Below are 15065 nucleotides of genomic sequence, written 5' to 3'. Positions count from 1 at the left end.
TATCTACTTGCACTGGTCTGCTTTCGAACTGCTAAGTTGGCAGGAGCTGGGACAGAGCAATGGGAGCTCACTCCGTCTCGGGGATTCAAACCGCCAACCTTCCGATCGGCAAGCCCAAGGGGCTCAATGGTTTAGACCACAGTGCCACCGGCATCCCTACCTGCATTATAAGAAAATATGGAACTGGATAAAAGTTTAAAAGTGGAATAAAGCGGTAGTGAGAAGATCCGCACTTCCAGTAATCCCTGGGTGTGTTTTTTTTAATACCTGTGTACGTGCTCAGAATGGGGGGGGGGGGAGTAGCGGAGGGTGCGGGTGGAGTAATCTAAGATTGCATGAAAAGCTACTGGAAGAACAAATAAAAATAATTAAAATTTATGAATGCCCTTTCTGACAAAGCAAATGCTATCTGTTTAAGTACCACCTTTTGCTTGGGGGGATATGGCTGAGGATCAGGAAATTGACTTAAGAAAAATCTGAGAAGGTGCCAGGAATGTTGCTCCTGCTTGCTTCTGTTCTTCTCCTCCTCTGGGTGTAGCTGGGCAATGAAACTGTGTAGATGAGTCTAGCAATTTACATAGAAAGAGTGGAAATACAAGACCAGGCAGTATCAAAATAACTTCCATAGGAGTGGTGAAATCAAAACGCAAAAGGCAGAACAAAATTCAAACCAGTGTCACTGAGGAAGCAAGTAGTATTTAAAATCTTACATGGGCTACACCATCCAAGCATCAAAGCCGTTTGCAAGAAACCCTTCATTTAAAAAACAAAACAATTGAAGCCGCGGCAAGGAAAAGCAGTCTGTGATCATGATAGAATCAAACAACAACAAAAACAGCTGCCAGAGATCATCTATGAGAAACCTTGGAGAAATAAAAAGTCTTAATTTGCCATTTAAATGATAAAAGAGTTGGCCCTTTCTGAACCTGCCTGGGGAGGGTATTCCATAACTGGGTCCACCACTGAAAAGGCTCTCATCCCAGTCATTACCCATCTCGCTTTCGTAAGCCAGAGCAGCCAGAGGAGGACTTCCACATGAGATCTTAGGTTTGGGACAGGTTGTGTATCTTTGAGAAGTTGTTGCATACTTTTTCATTTGCACATAATCTGGCTGTGTCGTAAATTTAAGCCAGTAAAAGATAGCATTCCAGTCATATAGCATTAACTGGTCTGGGTTTGGAAGTTTTAAAGTGTCCTTATTATTTGCCCTGTTTTCATACGATAGAACTTGCAGATTGCGTTCTACTCCCAGGGACCCTCTTCCTAACACTTTGAAGTTGTGATCCTGTGCATGCGTATTTCTTGAGAGTAAATCCCATTAAAGTCAGAGGGCCTCACTTGTGTACGTTATGGTCATCAAACTTCTGAGCAGGGGTGGGCGAATCTGTCAAATTCAATTTCTCTCAGTTATTTCGTTTCCTAAAACAACCATTTTAAGTTTCATAATAGCCACCCTAACTTTTTTTAAAGCTACTTAAGTATCTCCCTCATCTCATTTCCCCCTCAGTCTTTCTGCTGGTCGCAGCCATGCTCTCCACTCTCATCCCTCGACAGACACTCTTGACATTCATTTCCACCCGCTTACTGTCAATCATAACCCACACACCTGCTTTCAAACAACTGTCTGAATTTCATGGCCGTGCCCATAATAGCAGGGGGCGATTTTACTGCAAACTTGAACATTGCAGTTATGACCTCCATAAACACACTAGCAGGGTTTAATATATGAACGCCCAATTTACCAGTCATGGGGATGGGCAGAACAGGAGAGCAGATCTTAAGATATGGGTAGGATAGTATGGGTGCAGATGGTTAGATAAAGAGTTTGGGTCCACACACTGCTCAGGTCTCCTGTATGGAGCTGGGGCCTTGCCCAGAAGCTCATGGAGGACTGGCCTTTGTCCTCATCCTCTCCAGCACACCTTTCTTATACTTATAACATTATTGTTTAGGATGGGGGTGGGGGTTAGTTTGGATGATGCTCATGGATCTAACCAAACGTGTAATTTGGTATCTGCAAGATTGGAGTTTGTAATAGAGGGAACCTGCTGAACTGGTTGAGTCAGTTTCTTTGTTAGGCAAATTTATCAAATTTTCAGATGACACCAAACTGGGAGGGGTAGCCTATGCCGCAGAAGACAGAATTGGGATTCAATGTGACCTTAATGGATTGGAGAGCAGGGCCTAAACCACGGTTGCCCAAACGTTTTTCAAAGAGGGCCAGATTTGATGAAGTGAACATGCATGAGGGCCAACCAAAGTTTTTTGGGATTGAAGTTGTTGAGCTTTTGGGGGGATTTCACCCCAGGAATTAAGCTGCCACAGGGACTGGATTGAACCAGCCGGCAGGCCGGATTAGACCCACAAAACGGACTTTGGACATGCCTGGCCTAAATGAACAAAATGAATTTAAATAGGGACAAATGTCAGGTTCTATACTTATGCAGGAATAACTAGCTGCACCAGTATAAGATGGGGCACACCTGCTCTTGAGGGTAGGACTCGAGGCAGTGGCTCCAAGTTACAAGAAAGGAGATTCCGACTAAACATTCAGAAAAAAACTTTCTGACAGTAAGAGCTGTTCAGCAGTGGAACAGACTCCCACGAGAGATGGTGGACTCTCCTTCCTCGGAGGATTTTAAGCAGAGGTTGTATGGTCATCTGTCATGGATGCTTTAGCTGAGATTCCTGCATTGCAGGGAGTTAGACTAGATGACCCCTGGGGTCTCCTCCAACTCTAAAATTCAATGATGCTAGTCCATGTTAAGTTGCACCACTGACAGGAGCAACTCAGGTTGTGGCCCGAATATGGAATATGGTATGTGTCCGCCTGTGCTGTCCCTATACCACTCATGAAACTATCTGATTTTAGCCGTTTTGGCATATTTTCACTGGCACGAGCATTGTGCCCATGGAGGAGGCCATTGGCATACCCCAGGAATTATGCAACATATCAGGTGTTGCAGCAGCATAGGGGGTGCTTTTGCAGCATCAGCTGACGCATAGCTCCCTAGCTTTGGAATGAGTCGCCTACAAGTGCTTCTAATACAGAAAATAAGGCAGTTTTGGTATTGAATTCAGCCTACAAAGGCAGGAAATGCACAAAAGCAATCTGTGCATAAGGTATGTTGGAAAGGTGACTGAGAAATGGATAAACAAATAAAACACATGTCCCTAGTTAAATAAGCTTAAGCGTCTTGGGGGATAATGAAAGCCAGCCCCTGCAGTGCTGTTGCATACTACAGCTTATAATTTTAATTTTTAGTAAGTTAACTCCTCTTGTCCCCTATAGTAAGATAATAAGAACACATACGTTGCATGCTAACTAGATTTGAAAACCTAAATCTAAAGCCATAGTCATAAATATAAATGAAGGCTAGAGGTGTATGCATCTTGGACGGCTGGTTTTTAATAAATTATTGCAGTCAGCTACCAGTCACATGCAAAATCTGGAACACACTTTTATAATAACTCTCCTAAAGGCAGAAGAGGAGGTCTCATAATCATAGGATTTCATTCCAACATTTCTTTTATTTTTTTCTGGTCTTAAATCTTCTGATTTATGCAATGGTTTGCTGGCTTCCATAACTGTATATCATTTCATAGAAAACCCCTATCATTATATTATAATGTTGTATTCACATATAAATGTATGCAAATATAGAACAGTATTTTCTTTGATGTTGCCAGGTATGTGTTAGGGTTGTTATAATTATGGTTACGTTGTGGTTATTATTATTATTACAGAGGAAATAGCACTTATGTCAAGATTTAGCACTTTGAGGAAAATCTACACCTGTGAGCTTTTATTTATTTATTTTTAATTTGCTTTCCACATAAAATTAAAAATGAATAAACGTTTGTTGGTTAATGAAAAATAGCTGCAGGTGATAACAGCAGATGGTATTTATAATAATTTGTTTTTTAATTAAGCAAATATAGGATCCTGGAAAATACCATGGGGAGGGGAATCTAACACAGAACAGATTTCTTCTCTTACATACATAGATAGTTCTCACATAGGACTTGATATACTCCCACCAAGGCATCATTGCTAAAACTTGATGTAATAAAGCACCAAAAATTAATAATATGAGTAGTCTCTTATGCTATAGTCAAAGCAAACTGCTAATGTGTTTGAAGTCAAGTATATGCTTAAGGGCTTTTCCAAATCAGTTTGCATTATGCTTCGCAGGAGAAACATTTGCCCTGATTTTTCATTTTTCAGTTATGCTTTAATTCTTTAGTAATGGATCTCTGAGTAGTATGCTCAAATAGCATGCAAAGGTTTCTTTTTTTCAAGGAAAAAAACTTCCTGAGGGCCAAACAAAAGTTACATGAGAGATTCACAACAGAGACTGCAATGTTATGCACTGCTTACTTTTGAGTAAGCCCACTGAGGTCAATGGAAATTACGTTCAAATAAAAATGTAAACAATCTGACTGCAGATCTCCTAAAAGCAATCATGGAGGGACATGATTTGGATTGGGGCCCCTCACAGTGATTCCCCAAAGGAAATTTCCTCAACCCTCCAGAACTCCTATTAGCAATGGAGGAGAAAACATAGAGGCACTAGTTGCCTTGTTTGGGTGACTCCATCCCCTTGCTCCCTCAATTTGCAGTTGTTTTAATTTTGATGTTTTTGTAACCCACCCTAAGACCATTGGGTGAAATATGGGCTGTAAATGCAAAAGAAAGATCAGCCGATGAATAAGAATTTAGTCCACTTAAGCAGCAAAATATCATTTGATCAGAAGCCATACAGGCATCTGTGTGGGGCGATATTTTATTTTATTTTATTTTATTTTAGCTCAGAGCACACTTTGGGGAATTGGAGGAGGAAGATTACAATGATATAAAAATAATTTTTTGTCACTAATTACGGTTGTCTCAAATTAAAGTTGTCACAAATTAAAGCGACTGGTGTTCAATAACTCAGAAGCACTTCCCAAGGGCATCAATCACTGGAATCCACTGGTAGAACTATAAATACAAATAAATGGAGGCTGGTCCATTAGGATGAATGGGACATTGGCCCACCAACATCATCCTGCCCTCCATCAGCCATTTGCCTACCTTCCTGCTTGCAACCAGTTCATCTGTCACTGCCTGCCAGCTTTCTCCTCCTTAGTCTCAATGTTGCCCTTGTAGAACTCAGCAGGGAGGAGGAGGGGGACAAAACTAGCATCAGTTTTCTCTGGCTCCACCTACTGTTCAGCTCCCCGCCTTCTGCTCTATCAGTCCCAATGGGCACCAGCCACCACTGCACACACTTTTCCTCTGGGCTCAAGATGGTCTTCTTCTTCTTCTTCTTCTTCTTCTTCTTCTTCTTCTTCTTCTTCTCTTCAGCGCTGCTACGCTACAACCCAACTCTTATTCCCCAGTAGCATCAGGCTCCTCAGAGTAGCCACGACCACCACCTAACCTTTCTAAACATTCAGTAAACATTTTGTTCAGTGGGAATTCCATCCACAATGCTGCCCTCCCCTTTCTTTTTCCCTTATGTGTCAGGGCTGCAATACCTCAAGGACTGCTTCTTCCCATAGAAACCGTCCCAGACTCTGCGTTCTGAGGCCCTTCTTTGTGTGCCTCCTCTGCGTGAGATCAAAAGGGTGACAACACAAGAACGGGGTATTTTCTGTAGTGGCTCCCAGTTTGTGGAATGCTCTCCCCAGGGAGGATTGCCTGGTGCCTTCATTATATACTTTTAGGCGCCAGGCAAAAGCGTTCCTCTTCAACCAGGCCTTTGACTGATTATTATCCTGTTGTTGTTTAGTCGTCTCCAACTCTTCATGACCCCATGGACCAGAGCATGCCAGGCACTCCTGTCTTCCACTGCCTCCTGCAGTTTGGTCAAACTCATCTTGGTAGCTTTGAGAACACTGTCCAACCATCTCGTCCTCTGTCATCCCCTTCTCCTTGTGCCCTCCATCTTTCCCAACATCAGGGGTCTTTTCCAGGGAGTTTTCTCTTCTCATGAGGTGGCCAAAGTATTGGAGCCTCAGCTTCAGGATCTGTCCTTCCAGTGAGCACTCAGGGCTGATTTCCTTCAGAATGGATAGGTTTGATCTTCTTGCAGTCCATGGGACTCTCAAGAGTCTCCTCCAGCACCATAATTCAAAAGCATCAATTCTTCAGCGATCAGCCTTCTTGATAGTCCAGCTCTCACTTCCATACATCACTACTGGGAAAACCATAGCTTTCACTATATGGACCTTTGTTGGCAAGGTGATGTCTCTGCTTTTTAAGATGCTGTCTAGGTTTGTCATTGCTTTTCTGCCAATAAGCAGGCGTCTTTTAATTTCATGACTGCTGTCATCATCTGCAGTGTTCATGGAGCCCAAGAAAGTAAAATCTCTCACTGCCTCTATTTCTTGTTTATTATCCTACAGCCTTTTAAATGTGTCTGGGAAAGGGAGGTATTGTTTTGCTTTTTTGTTTTACTTATTGACTTGTTTTTATTTTGTATTATATTATGCGAACCACCCTGAGATCTTGCGATGAAGGGCCGTATGTAAATCCAGTAAACAGATAAAAAAGAGGAACATGCCCTCGCTCCAATATTTCAGCGCACGTTTCAACTTTGCATTTTTAAAGGTGTCTGTACACTGTGGTTTGCCAGCCACAAAGGGATATGGAAAACGAGAAGAAGTGTGAGCAGATCTCAGTGTGCGCGGCTGGCTGTGTGTTATTTCATCCGGCAGCCGGGAGAGATTTCTCTCTGCTTCGGCACAAAAGGGCTCTGAACCAATCCAGAAGCACTTCCCTGTGGCCAATCGGAAGCCGCCTTACACAAAGGTCTTAGAAAAAGGAAGCTGAATAGAGTACACAAGCTTTCTTTCTCTTTGCCTGCCAGCCTGCCTCTAGCAGACTGACTCTCCTAGGCAGGGTGCCACTGCGTTCAGGGCACGCGCTGTGTGAAAGGTTGGAAAAGATCTACGCACCACCACGGACAGAAAGAGCCATAGGCAAAGAGGCTTTCTTTCCCCACACACCCCCTGTTTTCTCCTCCTTTGCTACTACTAGCTTGAAGGCTTCTTTGCCCATGTAATGCACTCGCTCACCCAGGAAATCAAATCTTTCTCCAGGACTAATCTGAAGAAACAATGCACCAGAGTGACTACTCTAAGTGGGAAGAGAATCATAGAGACCTGGAAGGATGCTCGGATGCACGTGGTGGAAGTAGCGGATGGTAACGATGGGGATGGCTGTGGTTATGTGCAAGACCTGAGTCTGGATCTTCAAGTTGGTGTGGTGAAGCCCTGGCTGTTGCTTGGTATGTAGGTGGAGCCAAGAAACGGATGCATATGGGTATTATTAGGAAGCTTGTATTTATATATTGATCTGCCTGATTTAATAGACTTGCAAGACATTTAAGGGTTTCATCTTTCCTAGCTCTTGTAAAATGTTATGGTCTCTGTCACTCACCTTTTAGTGTTATTTGAAACAAGCCCGTGGCTTCATCCGAAATAGGCTGGGTGGTCTTGCACTCTGTATCTTACTCCTTGCCCAGGTTACCGAATAAAATGTTGTTCTCTCCTCACAGGGTCACAAGATGCTGCCCATGACCTGGAGACAATGCAAAAATACAGGGTAATGAAGCTATGTGGGTTTTAAAAACATAATCACCATCATTAAAAAGCTGCCTGATGTTAAAGAGATCTAACTTTTCAAAGGGGCATCGCCAGCTAAGTCATACTCGGAGTAGAGCCCTTGGAATAAATGGACTTAAGTGACTTACACCCATTGATTTCAGTGGCTTTGTGGGGGGTGAATGTTGGATATCTGGCAGTAGGGTTGTTTGTTTTTAGTTTCTTTGAAACTTATGTTGCTCAGCATTTGAAGGAATTGCAAAATGTAAGACTATATGGCTCCTTATACAAGACAGAAGATAACTGAAATGGATCCTATGCACACTTAGATGGCAGTAAGTTCTACTTAAATGTTAAACTGCAATCCTGTGCATAGTTACACTCGAAAGTAGGCAGTACAGTGGTACCTTGGGTTAAATACGCTTCAGGTTACATACGCTTCAGGTTACAGACTCCGCTAACCCAGAAATAGTGCTTCAGGTTAAGAACTTTGCTTCAGGATGAGAACAGAAATCGTGCTCCGGTGGCACGGAGGCAGCAGGAGGCCCCATAGGCTAAAGTGGTGCTTCAGGTTAAGAACAGTTTCAGGTTAAGTACGGACCTCTGGAACGAATTAAGTACTTAACCCGAGGTACCACTGTACTGAACTCCCTGGGATTTAGTTCCGATGCTTTAATTGCCCCTATAGTCTTCAACTAATATGTTTAGGATTGAGGTGACTGTGTCTGCATTGGATTAAGTGTGGGTTAAAGTGGGCTGCTCTTAGTCTTACATTATTCTTGAGCCCCATTAGGTCACATTCATTAAGCTTTGTAGGGCCTGGTTTAATATTTGTGTATAGCAAAATATTTAATTTCATTGCAGTTTTGAACTTGGGTTCAGGAAATAAAATGGAAGCATGTTAGCCTTTGTGGAAGATTGCTCAGCTGTTGTTGACTGAGGTCCTCAGCCATGCCAGAATGTAGAGGTTGCAAAGCTGCCTCTGTCTTGATTTCTCTTTTGTACTTTAGGTTACCCACGTTCTCAACGTAGCCTATGGAGTTGCAAATGCCTTCCCCAATGACTACATATATAAGACCATTCCTATTCTTGACCTGCCAGAGACTGACATTGCCTCCTATTTCCCTGAATGTTTTGAATTCATTGAGCAAGTCAAATTAAAGGTAAATTGTTTCTGTGTGTCATTAATGAGTGATTGGAGGCGGGGTGTGTGAGAGCAAATGTACATATTTTACACTGCACGTATTCTTAAGATAAATTAAAATTCTTTGAGCTTCCACTCTTAAATACTGTTATAGAAACATCAAATTGTACTTCACACAGGCTTGCTCTGGATCCCTTTAAGGACTTGTTAATCACTAAATGAATACTGTGATTAACAAAACAGGGTATTTTAAATTTATGTTGCAAAATGTTTTGGATTCTCCAAATGGAACTGGCTGGATGGAACTAGCTGGATGGAACTCCAAATGGAACTAGATGGAACTAGCTGTTCCATCAAAATGAAATGATGCCGTTACAGAACTTTGAGGATGGAAGGCTCAGAAAGCCTTCAGTTGCTGAAGCTAAGTGATACTCTCCTCCAAATTGAAATCCAGCATGTAAATCCAGAAGTTTCCCCTTTCTGCTGATGTTGTTGGATCTGCTGACATCTCCATGGCATTTATTGATAAATCTGACCACACTGTGTTGGACATAACAATCATTACTAGAGATGCCAACACCTGTGAGGTAGTTTCGTTAGCACAAAGACTTCTGGCCACGCAGTAGAAATGCCCTTCTTTCTCATCTCCCTGTCCACCACCACAACTCCCCATAATCTGTCTTAAGTTTTTCTGCAACCCTTTGAAGCAGATTTGGAGAGGGCAGGTGGAGAGAGGAGAGAGAGAGGAAGTTTTGGTGTGCAAACAGAAATATAATTTCCCCCACATACGTTTTGATAAGGAAAGGTAGAATTCTATACAGTGGTACCTCAGATTACAGACGCTTCAGGTAACAGACGCTTCAGGTTACAGAATCCGCTAACCCAGAAATAGTACCTTGGGATAAGAACTTTGCTTCAAGATGAGAACAGAAATCGCACAGCTGTGGCGCAGCGGCAGTGAGAAGGCCCCATTAGCTAAAGTGGTACCTCAAGTTAAGAACAGTTTCAGGTTAAGAATGGACCTCCAGAACGAATTAAGTTCTTAACCTGAGGTACCACTGTATTAGAATAATTATCTTTGAAAGGCACTTCTTGTACATAACCACTTGTTCAAGGAAAACAAAGCTTGATCCATTTCCCATAATCAGCATGTTTGATGCTAAAAGCTGACAATATCTTGGCTTTTCAAATCTAACTCCAGGTGATTCCGTGAGATTTTCATTATTTACATAGTCTGGAATTGAGGAAGATAATACTGCTCCATCAAGCTTTGTGTTATTTTAGAAGGAAGGAACACAGCATATTGTTTACAAGTTACCTGAAACGTGTGTTCATTTCATGCCCTCCTTGAGGTTTCAAGTTACGGTTTCCACTTCCCTTCTAAATTAGATTTGCCATTCAAAGTAGCTTAGTGTCGCTGTTTTACCTCGGAGGTTTAATTGTTTGATTAGTCCTTTATACTCAAGAATACCCATATAATCTTTTCTAACTATACTAATGCTTCATAATACAAGATGCTTTTGTTACCGTAGGAAAAATAACATAATTTATTCACTTCTGATTAAAACTCTCCACCAAATAAAGCAGGACAAATTAATAAAGCATTAGATTGTGAACAAGTCCACTCTGGCCTCAGAGACAGGCTCTCCCTTCTCATCCTTTGGCGTGTATCTGAGGAAGAGATCAGAGGAAGTTGGTTAAAACCAACTGCAGTTTTGTGGATACTTTCCAAAAGGGCAAACTGTGGTTAGTTTAAACTATGATTTATTGATACAGAAACCATGCTTTCTGGTCTTGATTTGTTCCAATGAATCACAGTTGAAACTAACCACAGTTTCCAGTTTGGACATAATGACAAACGGTAGTTAGTTTAAACTTGGAAGTGGGTACTTAATTTAACACAGATGGCAGAACGGGAAATTATCCTGTTAGTTTCTATACAATCAGCAAAAGCTGATTAGATATCACGCACCTATTTGGGAGATAGGATGACTGGAATTGATCCTCCCTTTAACCAACTTCTCCCAGCAAGTGATCAGTAGAGGCAAGACTGATAGTACTCACTTATCTGTTCAGTGGAAGGATCTTTGAGTGCATGCCGCTTACTAGAAATTCAAGATCAGTATATGAAACAGAAGGCAAACGTGTGTAATATTGTAAGATCTACATTTGATGATGATGATATATATATATATATATATATATATATATATATATATTTGGGTGGAACAACTTGTTCTTGGATTGGCGCTTAGAATTCTTTACCAGTAGAGAAAGTGGCATGATATCAGTTGTTATTGATAATGGTTTTCTAAATGTGCTCTCTCACTCTCTCTCACTCTCTCTTTGTTTCTCTTGGAGGATGGTGTGGTACTAGTTCACTGTAATGCAGGAGTCTCTCGCGCAGCAGCTATCATCATAGGCTTCCTAATGCACTCAGAAGGACTCAGTTTTTCCAGGGCCTTTACTTTGGTGAAAAATGCAAGACCTGCTATCTGTCCAAATCCTGGCTTCATGGAGCAACTCCACAAATACCATCAGTGCAATAATAAAAGCATGGAAACCTAAAACAATATATAATTATGAAAGAGGAAAAAATAGCCTTTGTGCTTGCACTGTACTGAGAGAAGCTGTTGGTTTTTCTTTTTTTACTGCGTTGTAATGAGATGCCCTGAATTACACCTCTAAAACTGTTGTTATAAAGTTAGCTTCACTCTATTTGTTGTATAATTTTAAGTTCACAACACCTCAAAATAAATATTCTGTGTTTTTTTTAATTTTCCAAAAAGGGGATAGAACAATAAAGAATCAAAATGGATTTGCAAAGCCTCATTGGTTTGGTGGTTGTTTCATCCCTTTTTAAAAAGTATTTGTTTAATTAGAACCACGGAAATCTACAAGTAATATAGAACAGTAACAAAAGCACCAGCAAGGTTACATCACTTGTAATGTTTTTCTACTGATAAAACTTTGCTTAGGATAACAGAATTAAAGCTTTCACATTAGTATTTGTATTATAATGTTATAGCTGACCAGCAATAATTATTTTTTGGGCAGGCTATTAGCAAAACAATGCAAAAATCATTTAAAACAATAAAAACAATAAAAGAAAAAAGCCTATGTTTAAAACCCAATTAAAAGCTTGGGTGAGTAAACAGGCCTTCACCTGGTGCCATAGAGGAGATACCAAGAGAGACCCTCTGGGAGGCTACTCCATTGCCAATGCGCCACTACCAAAAAGGCCTTCTCTTTCATAGCCACCACCCTCACTTCACTTTTCTGGGAGCACCTGGATTAAGGCCTCCAAAAAGACTCTTACAGCTCAGGTAGGCAAAGATAGGAGGAGTCAATTTTTCACGTGACCTGTTCCCAGCCCATTTCACCTTTATTACCTGTTTATAAAATAATTCAGCCTCCTTAGTAAGGCATTCTGTTCAGGACCAGTTTTATCTCAAGAGCCAATTCTTATCAGAATGTGGGTGTGTTAGAACTCAGTGGGATCAGGCAGTAGATTGTTGGGCTCCAGAACCCAAGGTGAGTCTGGCAGTCAGTCAGAGTAAGGTAGAGATGGACCTGTGGTTCAAAAGAGGCAGGGACCAGATTCCACAGCAGGCAAATAAGGATTTGCGGGACCAGCAGCAAATGCATAGTCAAAAGCAGGGGCCTCAGTGGGAGAGGTAGGAATCGGGGCTTATTTTGTCAGCTTTGCTGGAGGCCAAGCTCCATCAGGCACATCCTGCCTATAAGCTGTATCAGCTGGTCATTATAGGCACAACTGTTTAGAAAGGGATGACTGAATTTTGATTTTGCTCTTCCCTCCCTATTGCTTTTCCCTTGCGCATCATTTTATTTTACAGTCGTACTTCGGAAGTCGAACAGAATCCGTTCCGGAAGTCCATTCGACTTTCAAAACCAAATCACGGCTTCTGATTGGCTGCAGAAAGCTCCTGCAGCCAATCAGAAGCCGCGGAAGCCTCATCAGACATTCAGGTTCCAAAAGAATGTTCACAAACCAGAACAATCACTTCCGGGTTTGCGGCGTTCAGGAGCCAAAACATCCGAGTTCCAGGCCGTTTGGGATCCAAGATTCGACTATATTGTAAGTCTACAGGTAGGGACTGTCCTGTTTTGATTGTAAGCAGGTCAAGGAGCCTTTTTGGCTGAAGAGCAGGGTCCAATAGCTCTAAAAAAAGAAATACCACTTGTTTTTCAGTATTGTTGCTTTAGCTGCATGGGTATAACTCAGCGCATAGGTTTGCTATTAGTACATCTTAAAATGACGACAATCCAGTGAATGATGTATCCGAATCATGATTTGTCCTGCTTAGCATCTTTCCTTGGCCTTCCACAGAACCTCTCTCAGGGCTGCCCACTTGAATAAAATATGGGGCGGGAGGGAGGTAACTGATCACATGACATGACACGCTCACATAGTCGATCTCATGATATGACATGACACACACACCCCATTTGAATGGCAATGCCCATCAACTTTGGGTGGGGCCTGGCTCTGTCAAATATTTTATGGGAGAGGGCGAAGGGACCTTGGCCCCTAGGAGTTGGCTCCTATGACCTCTGTTGTTCATGTTCTATTATACACTAGCTAACCCCTTGTGCAGCTAACAGCAGATCCCCACACAACCAGCAGTCAGTTTTGACCAGATTCAACAAAATGATCTTTATTTTTAAACATCCACATCACAGGATTTGTTCAGTGAATTCGTGGGTTGCCCTGGCAACCTGGCCTTTGCTTCTACGTAAGCTAGAAAGAAGACATGAGGGATGTTCTAGAGACAAACTGTTCGATAAGACATTACGAGTGAGACTTGTAACAAAATGCTGCAATGTGTTTCCATTCTACATAAATGCTCTGGTTCAAAACAGCTTCGAAGTGGAGTTGCATTCAGGTCTTTCGGGAAAAGGCTGGGGAGGAAAAGTGCTAGAAGACTCAGGTCTGGAGCTGGATGCCAGTCTGAAACCTATGCATTTTATTTCCTTCTGGCTGTGAAGAATGGGAATCCAAAAGTGTCATTTCCCTCTTTTTTGAATGGTCTCTCCGCTGGTTGTTTTACAAACAAACCTATCTAACCTTTGCACCTTTGCATACAAGAACTGCTCCATCTCCTCAATCATTTTGGTTGCCTTTTTTGAGCTGAGGCCACTGGAACACATCATTCCGAACGCAGTCACACCATTGATTTGTATAACGGCACAATGTTGGAAGTTTTATTTTCAGTTCCTTCACCAATGACCCCTAGCACTGAATCTGTCTTTTTCACACACACACTGAAATCTTGATTGAGCCGTCCACTTGGACCCCAAACCAAGGTCTCGTCCCTGGTCAGTCACCGCCAGTTCAGGCACTTTTACTTGTGAGTAATGCTCCTGTTTCTCAGCATCAGCCTTCCTTTCCTCAACCCAACTCATATTGCATTTGCAATAGGAGGGCGACAACAATTTAATTACACCATCATTAGCGCAGAAAGCATTCAAGAATGTTACCGGAAAAATCCGAGGGCTCCCTTGGACAAAATAAAGACACCAACCAGGATAACTTGGAGCAAAACAGCAGCCTGTAGGCTTGGCCTTTATTGAACTGTTGCAACAGGGTGTTCCCCTCACTTGCGAGAGAGAGGAAAGACCCAGAAAGATGGTGTGCAAGACCTTATAAAAACTTTTGAAATTCCCATCCTCTAGGTCAAGACCACCCCCAGAAACATCATGCATACATTACAGAAAGGAGGGGTTGACATCATGCATACATTACAGAAAGGAGGGGTTGAGGGAGGAGTTGTGGTGGTAACCTGAGTGTCCTGTCACCTGGCTGGCTCCTCCTTTCCCCCTCCCCATGAGTCACTTCCAGGAGACAAAGGGGGGTTGGCAGTTTCCTGCCCCCAGAGGGAAGATCTGATCATTGTCCTTTGTTTCAGTCCATGCTGAATCCACTCCCATATGCAAGTTCTTTGTGATCTTGATGGTCTTCTGTCTAGGACCATCAGGGTTGGCATAGCAACTGGGCAGGGCTCCTGTGGATGTGCTGGGATGGTGAAGGGATTATGGCTGACCAGAACCAAGCCACCCCCCTTTGATAGTCCTTGTCATATGGAGTAAAATAAAAATGGAACAGTGCAAATCCGATGTATGGTTGATTTTTCTATGAATTTATAACAGAAGTGTGGCATATGTAGTGTGTGAGTGTGAGAAGTTTGTACAAACTGAATGATTGGGGTGGGGGGTTCCTGCTACAAGAACTTACGGTAAACTGAACATGTTTAAAGACCTGAGTTTGAAAGAACATGGCAAGGCAATTTAGCAAATGTCTAAAGCA

The 15065-nt window shown here is 42.2% G+C and overlaps 1 protein-coding gene across 1 annotated transcript; it reads left to right on the top strand.

Moving 5' to 3' along the window:
* Nucleotides 1-6800: 6800 nt before the first annotated feature.
* DUSP19 (dual specificity phosphatase 19) lies at nucleotides 6801-11566 on the top strand. The gene is made up of 4 exons (XM_080973118.1): nucleotides 6801-7277; nucleotides 7548-7594; nucleotides 8604-8756; nucleotides 11099-11566. Exons 1-4 carry the CDS (start codon nucleotides 7052-7054, stop codon nucleotides 11303-11305), a joined length of 633 nt encoding a protein of 210 aa, XP_080829244.1. The 5' UTR covers nucleotides 6801-7051; the 3' UTR covers nucleotides 11306-11566.
* The last annotated feature ends 3499 nt before the right edge of the window (nucleotides 11567-15065 follow it).

This window comes from Podarcis pityusensis (assembly GCF_964106645.2).
Source record: "Podarcis pityusensis genome assembly, chromosome: 1".
Classification (NCBI taxonomy): Eukaryota; Metazoa; Chordata; class Lepidosauria; order Squamata; family Lacertidae; genus Podarcis; species Podarcis pityusensis.
Note: the sequence above shows the minus strand (reverse complement) of the source record. Positions and strands in the feature narration are given on the sequence as shown.